The sequence below is a fragment of the Vigna umbellata genome, chromosome 6 (genome assembly GCF_029865625.1).
Source record: "Vigna umbellata cultivar VRB3 chromosome 6, Vumbellata_1.0, whole genome shotgun sequence".
Taxonomy (NCBI): Eukaryota; Viridiplantae; Streptophyta; class Magnoliopsida; order Fabales; family Fabaceae; genus Vigna; species Vigna umbellata.
The window spans coordinates 19,587,351-19,600,015 of NC_142170.1; the positions used below are offsets into that span (position 1 = coordinate 19,587,351).

General features: G+C 38.2%; 1 protein-coding gene across 1 annotated transcript; it reads left to right on the forward strand.

The window, feature by feature from the left end:
* The first annotated feature begins 5,366 nt into the window (after window positions 1-5,366).
* Window positions 5,367-10,476, forward strand: LOC124821827 (disease resistance protein Roq1-like). The gene is made up of 6 exons (XM_088092678.1): window positions 5,367-6,518; window positions 6,938-8,054; window positions 8,147-8,213; window positions 8,418-8,644; window positions 8,814-9,542; window positions 9,639-10,476. The coding sequence occupies exons 1-6, from the start codon at window positions 5,995-5,997 to the stop codon at window positions 10,149-10,151; spliced, it is 3,177 nt and encodes a 1,058-aa protein (XP_087948804.1). The 5' UTR covers window positions 5,367-5,994; the 3' UTR covers window positions 10,152-10,476.
* Window positions 10,477-12,665: the final 2,189 nt, after the last annotated feature.

The following is a 12,665-nucleotide window of genomic DNA, read 5'->3' on the forward strand; positions in this document are numbered from 1 at the left end:
AGAATTACTTCTAAGTCCTTGAGAGGCAAACAGATGAGATTCACCTTATACCTACGTCCTTCTACCTCAATAGGGCATCTAACACACATTGTAGACGTCCTAACTTCCCCAGCTGCTGGTGTTGATACCACCAAATCAAACTGCATCTCGCTCGCTACTAACCCCAATTTATCAACACACGCCTTCGAGATGAAGGAGTGCGTCGCCCCCGAGTCAAACAACACACAGCAATTTATTCCATACAACAAGCACGTGCCAGTGACGAGCGTACCTGAGCTCGCTGCTTCTGCCCCAGTAATCGCGTACACACGCCCAACAGCTTGGGCTCGTCCACCACCTCTCGTCTGATTCCTTCCAGTGTTGGGTGGCCTCATCACCGCACGTCCACCCGTATTACACTCGTTCTCCAGGTGACCATGTCTTCTACAACGAGTGCAATATTTTACTCCCACCAATTGAGGACAAGCTGACTTGTAATGGGGTCCTCCACATTGAAAACATCTCACTGCCCCTGATTGGCCCGTCTGCCCAGCAACTACCACTGCTTGCGATCCACTCGACTGCCCTGGACGAGCGTACGGGGTCCTGTTCCTGTTTACATTTGTTCTCGTCAGAATTGGACCCCGAGACGCTTGTTGTTTCTTATGTTGTTCTGCCTCAGCCATATTTTTCTCTAATACTTTGGCCCTCTCCACCAAGGCTGGAAACGACCGAATGCATAGACTTGAGATTAATACCTTCAGATCACTTCTTAATCCGTTTTCAAACTTCCTACATTGCCATTCTTCACTAACAGCCATTGTATAGAACCTCACTAGATGCTTAAACTTGTTTGTATACTCTGAAACCGACCTTCCTCCTTGTACTAGCTGAAGAAATTCCACCTCTTTAGCAAAACGAACGCTGTCTGGAAAGTACTCCTCATAGAACTTGTCCCTGAAAACCTCCCAAGTAATAGGACGTTGAGCGTCCGTCAGTATGGCCTTCATACTCGCCCACCAATGGCTCGCCTCTCCTGACAAAAGGTACTCCGTGAATGCTAAGCGGCTCTCATCTGGACACCTCTTTGCATCATAAATTCTCTCCATGTCACGCAGCCATTGATCTGCCTCATCAGGAAGGCACGTTCCAGAGAACTTGGCTGGGCGATGTTGGAGAAAACTTTCTAAACTCCATTCGGCATTTGGTTGGGCAGCACTGGAAGAGGAAGCCCCAGGCGTACCTCTTGCGGCAGCAATAATCTCCATTAGCTGCCTCTGCGTAGCTTCAGAATTGATGCGTGCGGCCTCTAAACTCTGTAGAGCAGCAGCGTTCTGCTCCATAAGGGTAGTATTTTGCTGATGTAACCGTTCGATTACAGTCTCCAACATCCTATTGTTGTTGGGAGCGTCAGACTCGTTAGGCTGTGGAGGAGGAGGAAGTCTAGGGGCCATTCGTTCTCTGGTTCATCAGAAAACGAGCGTTAGAATTGTTCAAGAGTTTAAAATAATAACTCATCAAACACATAATAAGCACACAGCAAAAACGCAATGCACTCATAACCTACAGCGTCCTTTAGAAGAACAAAACTGCTCTGATACCAATAATGTAACATCCCAAAATTATACAGTCATCAACCATATACTTAGAATAATTACACGTATCAATAACTCAAACAGTCTTAAAATATAAAGGGAACAGATTTAATAAATGGCCGAACGGCCTTTCATGCATTAATTAACGAGCGTTTACAAAAGAATCAGGACGAACGATTTACAAAAATTGATCGAACGTCCAATCTATTTACAAACAAGATAAGAGCGATCGCTCACGGTCGCTCGCTACTCTAATATACTAACTAAAATAACCGAACACCTCACTGTTCGGCCTTCACCTCAACTTCTACTAAATTTTCTTCAGCAACGAGTTCCTCTTCAATAGTTTGCTCCAGAGACGCATCTCCCTCTGCTCACATCCACACGGATGATCATTGCAATTGACAAGACGGATATACATAGACAAGACAACACGAAGGAAATGCAAGGGTAAGCTTATTGAATTTAATTCAAGTCAAACATACAGTTTATACATATCAACATATACTTTTATTCACGAAACAATCATTCAAATCATACATTAATTCAACCAAAATCCTGATACTAGACCGACCGTCCGGACATGTATGAATTCTGTGTAGCTACGACGTTCGTGCACCCAGGTGGAAGAGCTGGAATACTCGTCAGCTGCCACCTGAGGTTAGTCCGTTCTGTCCAAGTTACAGTTATGGACTAAGACCTCCTGCCATTCCCACACATGACATGCTCCTCTCTACTTGAGAACGAGCACTCACGGAATATCAGGATGACCCGCCAGCTAAGCTTACCACATTCATACTTTACAAAAATCTCAATTTCCATTCAAGAGTCGTTCCTCCATGGAACGCTCGTTCAAATTCCACAATCACAATTTCATTCCTCATGGCATTCGCACATCTTAATCTTTCATCTTATTCACACTTTCATTCTTAGTTTCACTTTCATAAAAGAACGAACGTCCAGCCCTCTTTATAATAGAGGACGAACGTTAATACAATACCAAGAAAGGCTCGTTCACGAACTTGAATCAGTTAGATGAACTGAATCTAGATTGATCTGTAATTTACTTAGAATAATTTAAATTCAATAATTCTGGAACGAATCCAATGGATAGACATATCACAATTTGTTTAGATAAATAAACTAGACAAGAATTTATTCAGGAAACAAACTGCCAGTCAATGACCGAGCGCTGAAAATGGAAATTTTGGACGAACGTCACTGAAGTCTTTGGACGAACGTTATTAGAGATATTGGACGAACGCTATTTAGATTGATGGACGAACGATATGTCAATTCAGGACGAACGCTATTACCGTTCGTTGATAATTAATGAAGGAACGAACGTTCGGTATATGACCGAGCGTTCTTTTACCACATACACATTTGGACGAGCGTTCGGTATCAGACCGAGCGCTACTTATCATTTACTCTTTTGAGGACGAGCGTTCGGTCTAAGACCGAGCGCCACTTCAGGACGTACGCGCCCAAAATCAAAGAAGTTTTGGGATTTCTATTAAGATAAAATACTTAAATTTAAGTCTTACAATTTGACTAAGTGATCAAAAAGGATGATATCAAGCTTCTCAATTCTCACGCAACACTCATGAAGTGTACGTCTGGCCAAATGCTCAACGTAAAGCTATATATATAAGAGGGCGTTCGTCCTTAAAGGGAGTCCTTTCCAAATGAAAGGGTTCAACTACTTCAAGGAAATTACCAAGACTACCGAACGGTAAATGACCGTATCGATACGAACGTTCATTTTCATAGTCTTTACATATTCAAAATCATCTTACAGTAACTCATTTTCCAGTATAACTTAAATTCATAAAATTAATCATCTCAAGTATACTCTATACTTCTAAATCTTTGAATCAAAATCATATACCAACATCAAATATCAAGATCACATTACATACAAATTTACAGGACATTCATACCCACAAACGTACAGTTCCCAGTACATACATGCAACACTTTCATATATCATCTCAGAATCATATTCATATACTCAAAAGTCAGATATCAGAAATCATATTTTCAAGCATCACATACGCGCATGCAGTACAGACATCACATGAATTAAACCAATAAGCTTCCCTTACCCGGATTCAGTAATGTGCGTTCGTTCTTCAGAGAAAGAAAACAAGACTCCAGTACCCTCTTTTCTACCCTTTACGTTTCAACCCAAGATTTCCTTAAACTAAAATTTCAAAAACCCAAATAATGGTTCAGAGAGGACTCGTGCAGATTCAAAAGAACGTTTGCATGTTGAAATGGAGGGTGGTTGAGGACGTGAAACTTACCCGTTTCAGAATCCAAAACCAATCGGTTTGCTGGAAAGCTCACGGTGCAGGGACGCTTCTCACGGTGCTGAAATGCGAACGGAGCAAAGGATGGTGAGTTACCAAAGAGAGAAGAAAGAAAGGTTTTAGAGAGAGAATGGAGAATTTAGGAATTCAGAATTTGAGGAAGAAGGTGAAATGCACAGAGAAAGGGAAAGAGTTTTCCAGAGAATCATTTCTTTCCCCACGCAGGACGATCGTCCAACCGCCTGCTGCCACTTGGATTCCATTAACGTTTTTAGAACGTTCTAAAAAGACACTTGTCAGCATGCATGCATTGTGAACGTGAGTGCGTTTTAAATGAAGGGGGTGGCCCGTGTCAATGGAGGTGTAAGCGTGGCAAGGTGCATTTATGAAAGTAGAGAGGTGAGTCAGCAGAAAAATTAATGGGGCGCGACACTCATAAAATCAATAATCTAATTATATTATATAATAAATTTGAAACTAAAATATAATTAATTTCAGATTTCAAATTTAAAGAATAAAATAATATTTAGTTCTATTTTAAAATAACCGTTTTCGTATATGATGTCATACAATATAAAATATTAGTTTAACTATTTAATAATCAATAAATTGAAACAATCTAATCCAACTTGGTTAAAATTTAATTATATATATTATAAATCTCCACATTTTATATATCAATATTTTAATGAAATAAAATAAAATCAGTTTACTAGATTAAAAATATATGTCAAATCAATATTGATTCAGAATATCAAGATAAATAAGTAAAGAAACTCTGTATCAAGAAAAACATTACTAGTTTATAATTATTAGTGAGGAACATAAGTAGCTTTTAACGAGAAACATAAGTGAAGCCTGTTGACAAATAAATCTTTCTTTATTGAGAATTATACTTCTCCAGGAATTCAGAGTAATAATAAAAAGTAATCATAATAGTAATAATAAATAATAGTTTAAAAAAATCTATAACTCATTATTTTCTTTAGTGAAGAAATACGGTAACAAGATAAGACTTTCATTTTAGCTTTTCTTAGAGGGAATAGATCAGAAGTTGTAAAATACAATTTCGTGATTATTATAATAAATTGGTTTAATAGGTTTGGAGGTCCCTATATTTGCGGGTTCGTTTCACTTGGGTCTTCCAATTTTAGAAGTGATCAATTAGGTTCCTAATTTAACAAAATTGAGTCAATAATACCTTTTTCGTTAAATGCAAAGGTGGCAGAGTTTGAGCTTAATACGTGACAATTTCTGTAATTTTTAATTTGTATTCAGGTTCCTTTGCATTTAACGGAAAGAGTATTATTGACTCAATTTTGTTAAATTAGGAACTTAATTGATCACTTCTAAAATTGGAGGACCCAAATGAAACGAACCCGCAGATAAGATCTCCGAACGTATTAAACCTAATCAATTCTCAGAAAAGATTTTTCTGCCTTCTACGAAAAAACGCAAAAGTGAAACGCGTTAACTTTAGAGACCACGAGCAGGACTCGGATCTATATTTCTTGACTGTTTGTCTTCCAAGAAGCTTCAACGAAAAAATCACAGAGAGAGACGGCAAAAATAAAACGCGTTAGCTTTAGAATTCTACCACCAAGCGCAGGACTGGATCTATATTTATTGACTATTTGCTTTCTATATTTGCAGCAATTCCAATAGTACTCTTTTCTATCAACAATTTCTGCTTTCAGTAATGACCTATGAAGCAGAGACAATAATACGATATTTGATGTTTGTCTTACTTCATTTTACCTCTCTTTCTTTTCTCCTTAAGGTCACGCCACTCACTTTCCTGCCCTAATAACAACTATCTCTTACTTTCCCACTAAAATCTACAATCCTGGCTTCATCCTTCAGAGAACAAAGTTTCGGACTTTGTGGGATTCGGCTTGTTCCACTGCTGTCAAGGGCAAGGTCGCAGTGTGTCCTGCCGTTGTCTGCGTCGCGGCGGCGCTGGTGGTCATACTGAAAAGAGTTCGAGGTATTGAGTGCGACTCCATTTGGTTTCCGATTTCCTTAATAAATTTGAGTCGCGTGTCTTGAACATTCTCCGGCGTATCCTCCGGTGTGCCAAAGAACTGGACCTTATCATCTCCGGCATGTCCGATTGTATGACCGCGTCCGACGCCATCATCCATCACACCCCTTCTTCATCTCATGCAATTAACACATACGATGTATTTGTGAGCTTTCGTGGTGAAGACACGCGCAACAACTTCACTAGTTCTCTCTTTGGAGCTCTCCGTCGAAAAGGCATTGATGCCTTCAAAGATGACGAATATCTCAAAAAAGGTGAATCCATAGCACCCGAGCTGCTGCAAGCCATTCAAGGCTCTCGAGTTTTCGTTGTTGTCTTCTCAAAGAACTATGCTTTCTCCACTTGGTGCTTACGTGAACTGTCAGAGATACTTAACTGCGTTAATACTTCAACAAGAAGTGTTTTACCTATATTTTACGATGTTGATCCTTCGGTGGTGCGCAAACAGAGTGGATGTTATGAGAAAGCATTTGCAGAACACAAAAATAGATTCAGAGAAGATAAGGTGAAGATGAAGGAAGCTCAAAGATGGAGAGAAGCTCTCACACAAGTGACCAATCACATTGGTTGGGATATCCGAAATAAGTAGGTACTCTTCTCTCAATTCAATAATTAATAACCGGGACATGATAGAAGGTATCAATTGATTTGATGACAAATCTAGCTTTATTGATATTTGGAAGTGCTTCACAAAAATTAAACTGCGGTTGCCTATATATACGGTATTCTGCATCTTTTTAACTAGTTTTGCTCATAGGCTAATCACAATATCTTATAGCTTTCTACGACTTTCTTTATGCTAATTATGATTTGTCTTATGTCATTATCTAAAAACAGAGGTTCAGGAGGAGACGTGCACATTGAGTACAAATATATACTAGTTTAATAATAATAATAGTTTGACGGTTAAAATTTTTTACGTCATTATTTTATCCTAAAAATGTATATACTCTTTTCATGTTGTGTTGCGTGATGTTTTGCCTTCATTTCATTTAAATTTTCAGGCCACAAGATGAACAGATTGAAGAAATTGTTCAAACCATAATAAATATTTTGGGACCAAATATTTTAAATCTTCCAAGGGATGAACTAGTTGGGATAGAGTCTCGAGTTCAAAACTTAAGAAATATTTTGCGTTTTGATCTCCTTAATGATGTTCGAGTTGTCGGAATAAGTGGAATGGGTGGCATAGGAAAGACAACTCTTGTTCGGGCTTTATATGAAAGAATTTGTCGTCAATATAATTATCGTTGTTTTATTGATGATGTAAGCCAAATATATCGAGATTCTAATTCGTTAGGCATACAAAAGCATTTAATTTCTCAGTGTCTGAATGAGAAAAATCTAGAGATTTGCAATGTTATTGAGGGAACATGTTTGGTGCGGTCCAGACTGAACAATGCTAGGGCACTTATAGTTCTTGACAACGTTGATCAAGTTCAACAACTGAGGATATTTAGTGGAAACAGAGTCAATTTGTTGCGAGAATGCTTAGGTGGAGGAAGCAGAATCATCATAGTTTCTAGGGATCAACAAATATTGAAGATCCATGGAGTGGATGATATTTATCAAGTTCAACCGTTGAATTGCAAAGATGCTAAACAACTGTTTCATAGAAATGCTTTCAAAGGTAATTATATTTTGAGCGATTATGAAAAGTTGGCATCTAAGATACTATCACATGTTGAAGGCCATCCCTTGGCAATTGAAGTAATTGGATCATCTTTGGTTGGCCGAAGTTTGTCACAATGGAAAAGTGTATTGGCTGCGCTAAAAGAAAATAAAAGTAAAAATATTATGGATATTTTGCGCATAAGTTATATTCAACTGGATGAAAAAGACCAACAAACATTTTTGGATATTGCTTGCTTCTTCTATCCTTATTATGAAGAAGATGTGAAGGAAATTCTAGATTTCCGTGGATTTCATCCTGAAGATAGCATACAAGTGCTCAAAGATAAATCACTCATTACCACAGATCCCTGGGGATTCATACGTATGCATAGGTTGCTAGTGGATTTGGGCAGGTGTATTGTTAGGGAAGAATCACCTAAAGAGCCTATAAAGTGGAGTAGGTTGTGGACATGCAAAGATCTCCATGATGCTATGTCAGAGAACGAGGTCAAGTTAAATGTTTGATTAAATTTTAGATTGCAATTATTTTAGAATTTAAATACTTCAAAACATACATCTAACAATGTGCGATGTTATAGGCAACTCGAAACCTTGAAGCAATAGTTTGTAATTCTACCTGGGAGTGGGATGGTGCTGAAATCCCAGGTATGTAAACGTTGTATTGTGACAAGAAATTCCTCTGTTTTATTGAATGAGAAACTGGCTAATATATAGCCTCACCTAAGGTTAAAGAACTGAAAAGAAAAAATTGTCCACGTATGTAACCTGCAACTTCCTAATATTATCATAGACTATTCAACAATTACAAAACTGCTCCTAAATTTACGGAATCATGCAACTGATTTACAGATGAAACCATCAAGGCAGATGGTCTATCAAAAATTAAACACCTGAAATTGCTTTATGTTGGGGACGTGGAGTTTTCGGGAAGTCTCAGTCATCTTTCGAATGAACTAGGATATCTTATTTGGAAGAGATATCCGTTTGAGTGTTTGCCTCAAAGTTTTCAGCCACACAAACTGGTTGAGTTAATCCTGAGTGGGGACAGTATTCAACGACTGTGGGAAGGCACAAAGGTAGTGTAAATTAATTTTTTATTTGTACTTCTTTTAAAAACAAACAAAATAAATGACAAACTTTTTATTTTTAATTCCTTTATTCTTTGATTAATTTATGGAAAAAAGAAATTAAAGAAAACCCAAGTGTCACTATTAATTTTGTTTTTTTTTTTGCCAATCTCTGTAGCCGTTACCCAATTTGAAGCGTTTGGATCTCTCTTTTTGCAAAAGTTTAGTTGAGATGCCCGATGTAGCAGAGGCCCTAAATCTTGAAAGGATAAATCTTGAAGGATGCATACAGCTCGAAAAACTCAATCCATCGATTCAGAGTCTGAGAAAGCTTGTTCTTTTGAATTTGAGAAACTGCATAAAACTAGTAATCTTACCCAATACTATATTGGGCCTGAATTCTCTTAAATATCTGGATGTCCGTGGTTGTTCAATAGATAGTAAATGCTTACTAGATGAAGCAAGGAACACAAAGCACTTGATCAGCTGTTTGTCGCCCTCCTCTGTTTTCCCTTGTGTGCGTGAACTCGATCTAAGCTTCTGTAACTTAGTTAAAATTCCCGAGGACATTGGGAAGTTACATTGCTTAGAAAGACTAAGTTTAGAGGGAAACAATTTTGTTGAATTGCCTAACCTCAAGGACCTTTTCAGACTGTATTTTTTAAACTTACGGCATTGCAAGCGATTGAAATACTTGCCTGATCTCCCTTCACAAACTGTCCTGTCCTCACAACCTTTCATACTGCCGAGATTACCATCTTCAAAATTTGATTCACTTGATTTTTGGAATGACGATGAGGCAAGTCATTATCAAAGTGGAGGATTAATAATTTTCAGCTGCCCAGGATTAGTTGAGATTGAACAGTGCATGAGAAAGAGTTTTTCATGGACAATACAAATTCTTAAGGTGTGGATGCTCTTTCCTTCCTCTTGCCTTTGAATTTTTAATTTATTTATTTTTGTCTAGAAAACAACTACTAACGAATAACTCTGCTGGTACAAGGCGAAGGTGACCTACTGCTGGCCATTCTTTGAAAGTATTATGCCTGGAAGTCAAATACCGAGTTGGTTCAACAATGAGGGTGTGAAGGTGGAGAAAGAATTTCAAACCATTGGTCCACCTCCCTTTCCGTATGACAATAATTTGCTTGGTTTTTTGTATTGTGTAATATTTCGTCTAGACAATGAAACCGAAGTGAAACATTCAAGAACAACAAATTTTCGAAACAAACAAATTCCAATGGATTTTAGAAGAGATCTAGTCATTGACCAGTCAGATCACATGTTGATACAGTATATCGATGTTTCTAAGCGGGTCGCATTTAATATAAAAGGTTTTCCGGTCCATCAGGAATGGAGATGGACTTTCGAAAGGTTGGGTTACGAGAATGTTGTTGCGGTGGATGTGAAGAAATATAAGTATCGCTGGGTAAATGAACAAGACCTAATTGACTTTGATTGCGCAGATTTGACAGCTCGGAAGCGCAAGTTTTCCTTATTTGAAGAAAACGGTTAGCATCAAAGTGAAGAATTGAAGCCTTTATTGAATGTGGAATGTGGAATGTGGAATGTGGAAGTATGATTTGCTACCATCTAACCAGGGAGAGGCACAATAGAAGCAGAAGCAGCACTGCATTCAAATTCCCCTTGAATAGGCACAATTCTTCTCTCTTCTCAAGATATAGTATTGTTTATTGTAAAATCTACTCGTTTAAAAATTAACAAGGTGAGACCATATTCTTACGGTCTCTCCTTACACGATACATTCGATTACTCTTTTTTTTTTTCATTTTGAATTCACATGAACTTCAGGACTTAATTGTGACAGATTTTAAGTGTAACTCATGGGGGTACTTTAATATTTCTGTCTCACAATAACTCGTATATGCAAAGTTAACATTAAATAAACCACTGCAAACCCTTCTAATGTCATATTTAAATCAGAGAAAACAATCGAGGATAAAAAAAAAAGGCTTTGTTACTATTTATGGGGTCGGTAGAGTTTTGTTTGCTTCTTTCGAGTTTTACAAATACATTTCACATTTTGATCAAATTCTTGATTTTCGTTTGGTTTAAACCAAGATCTTTGGTTTACCACATCCAAATATGATTAACACAGTTGTTTAAACACAAATAAAAAAATCAGTTTATTGTTAGTGTTTCAGTTTGATTTGCATTGTATAATACTGCTTTGAGTGTCGTAATTTGAATTACCAAAAACCAGTTTTATTGTTAGGGCTTCAATTTATTGTAATCGGTTAAAATGTTCATATCCAATAACAAAGGTTTTGAAATTCCATTGATCAATTAGATTTAATGAAAGTTTTCAACAAATAACAGGTGTAATTAAGTTCAATTCAACACCCCACTCCCTCTCCGTCTTGGCCTTAAACCTTTTAATCTTTCAAAACCATGGTCGAGAACAAAATTCTTTTTGTCATAGACCTCTTATGTTTAGTGTTGTTATTATCAAATTCGAAAATAAGAATAAAAAATCTTTATTGAATCTATTGACCAAGAAACTTTGGGAAGCTGTTGTTAACCATTTATTCTAAACCACATTGTTAATAACAAGCAAGTAGACAAGCTTTGGAGTCTCTAGAGAGAGGAGGAAAAAAAGAAAGTTCATTATGATTGTGCTCCAAAGAACATCATTATGTCCGAGCTAAATATTGGTGAGTTTTTCATACTATCTTTATATAGTTGTGCATAAAATATATATTAAAAATCACCACATATTATATATCAATAAAATATTTTTAATAAAATAATATCAAATTTACGAGATCTAAAAATATATATCAAATTATTATACTAGATCTAGATAAGTAAAGAAAGAGTCTGTCAACAAGCTCACTAGCTTTTATTAAAGAGCAACATAAGTAAAGCATGTTGATGTTTTTGTCTGTCTTCATTTCTCCTCTCTTTCCCTACCCCATAAGGTCACTCCCTTTCCTGCACTGATAACAAAGATCTCTCACATCCCCACTAAAATCTAATATGGGCTTCATTCTTCAGAGGACAAAGTTTCGAACTTTGCGGCATTCGGCTGGTTCCACTGCTGTCATGGGCAAGGTCTGGGAGCTGTTGCGACGCTTGTGGTGTGCCACTGCGATTGTTTTCTTGAAAAATAAAGGTTTAATGTCTCCGTAGGTCCCTATTTTGGTCATGAATGTCAAATAGGTCCTCTTTCTTTTCGGCGTTTCAATTGAGTCCTTGTTTTTGTAAAATTGAATCAATTACATGCCTGCCGTTAAATTGGACAAACGGCCGTTACAGTATTGGTTACGTGGCACGGTTCATTGCAATTACTATTCAGACGTGGCATTTTGATTTTTGTATTAAATAATTGGCCGAGAAGATTGCCCGAGATTTTGAATAAAGGGCAAGACGGCGATGAAGATTGCCCGAGATTTTGAAGAGGCCCTGCGCGGCCTAGGGCTGATGGGATTGACAGCTGCAAAAACCCCCCTCTCATGGGGTCGATCGGTGGTGGCCAGGACCGAGTTACCGCGAAGTAATCCCGGAAGGGCAAGTCCGGTTGAAAGCGTCGGGTCGGTGAGGCGTGACAGTGCGACGGAGGCGGGCCGATGTGAGGCGAAAATTATAGTGGCACCACTTGAGGATGGCGGATTTAAGGGCGAGGTTGGGGATGAGGGTGGAGAAATCGGGGGTAGTGCCGTCGGGGAGTTGTGGTGTAAAGTTGAGATTTTTACAGGCTTCGACGGAGGAGCGTTCGAAGGAGTGGCCGGAGGAGACGATGACGGGGTCGAACATGAGGGAACGGGAAACGGGGCAGAGGAACTCATCTGGGGGGGTTTGGATTTTGGGTTTGGTTTTAGTGTGAAAGAAGATTTTCTTCCATTTGAGCTTGGGAGTTGCAGTGGTGTTTATCGGTTCTGAATCTTTTGATGTTTTCTTTGGTGACGATGGCCATTTCTTGTGGATGGTGAGCTTCAGCGATTGTTGAATCTCCATGGATGGTTGAGGCTGTGCCCTCTCTCACACCGTTGAATGTGAGAGAGTTAAT

Bases quoted from the DNA above. Each gene is read 5' to 3' on its own strand.
- LOC124821827 (XM_088092678.1), top strand. From the start codon at position 5,995: ATGTCCGATTGTATGACCGCGTCCGACGCCATCATCCATCACACCCCT. The intron at 8,055-8,146 runs GTCAAGTTAAAT...GCGATGTTATAG, and splicing joins ATGCTATGTCAGAGAACGAG to GCAACTCGAAACCTTGAAGC. The intron at 8,645-8,813 runs GTAGTGTAAATT...CAATCTCTGTAG, and splicing joins GACTGTGGGAAGGCACAAAG to CCGTTACCCAATTTGAAGCG.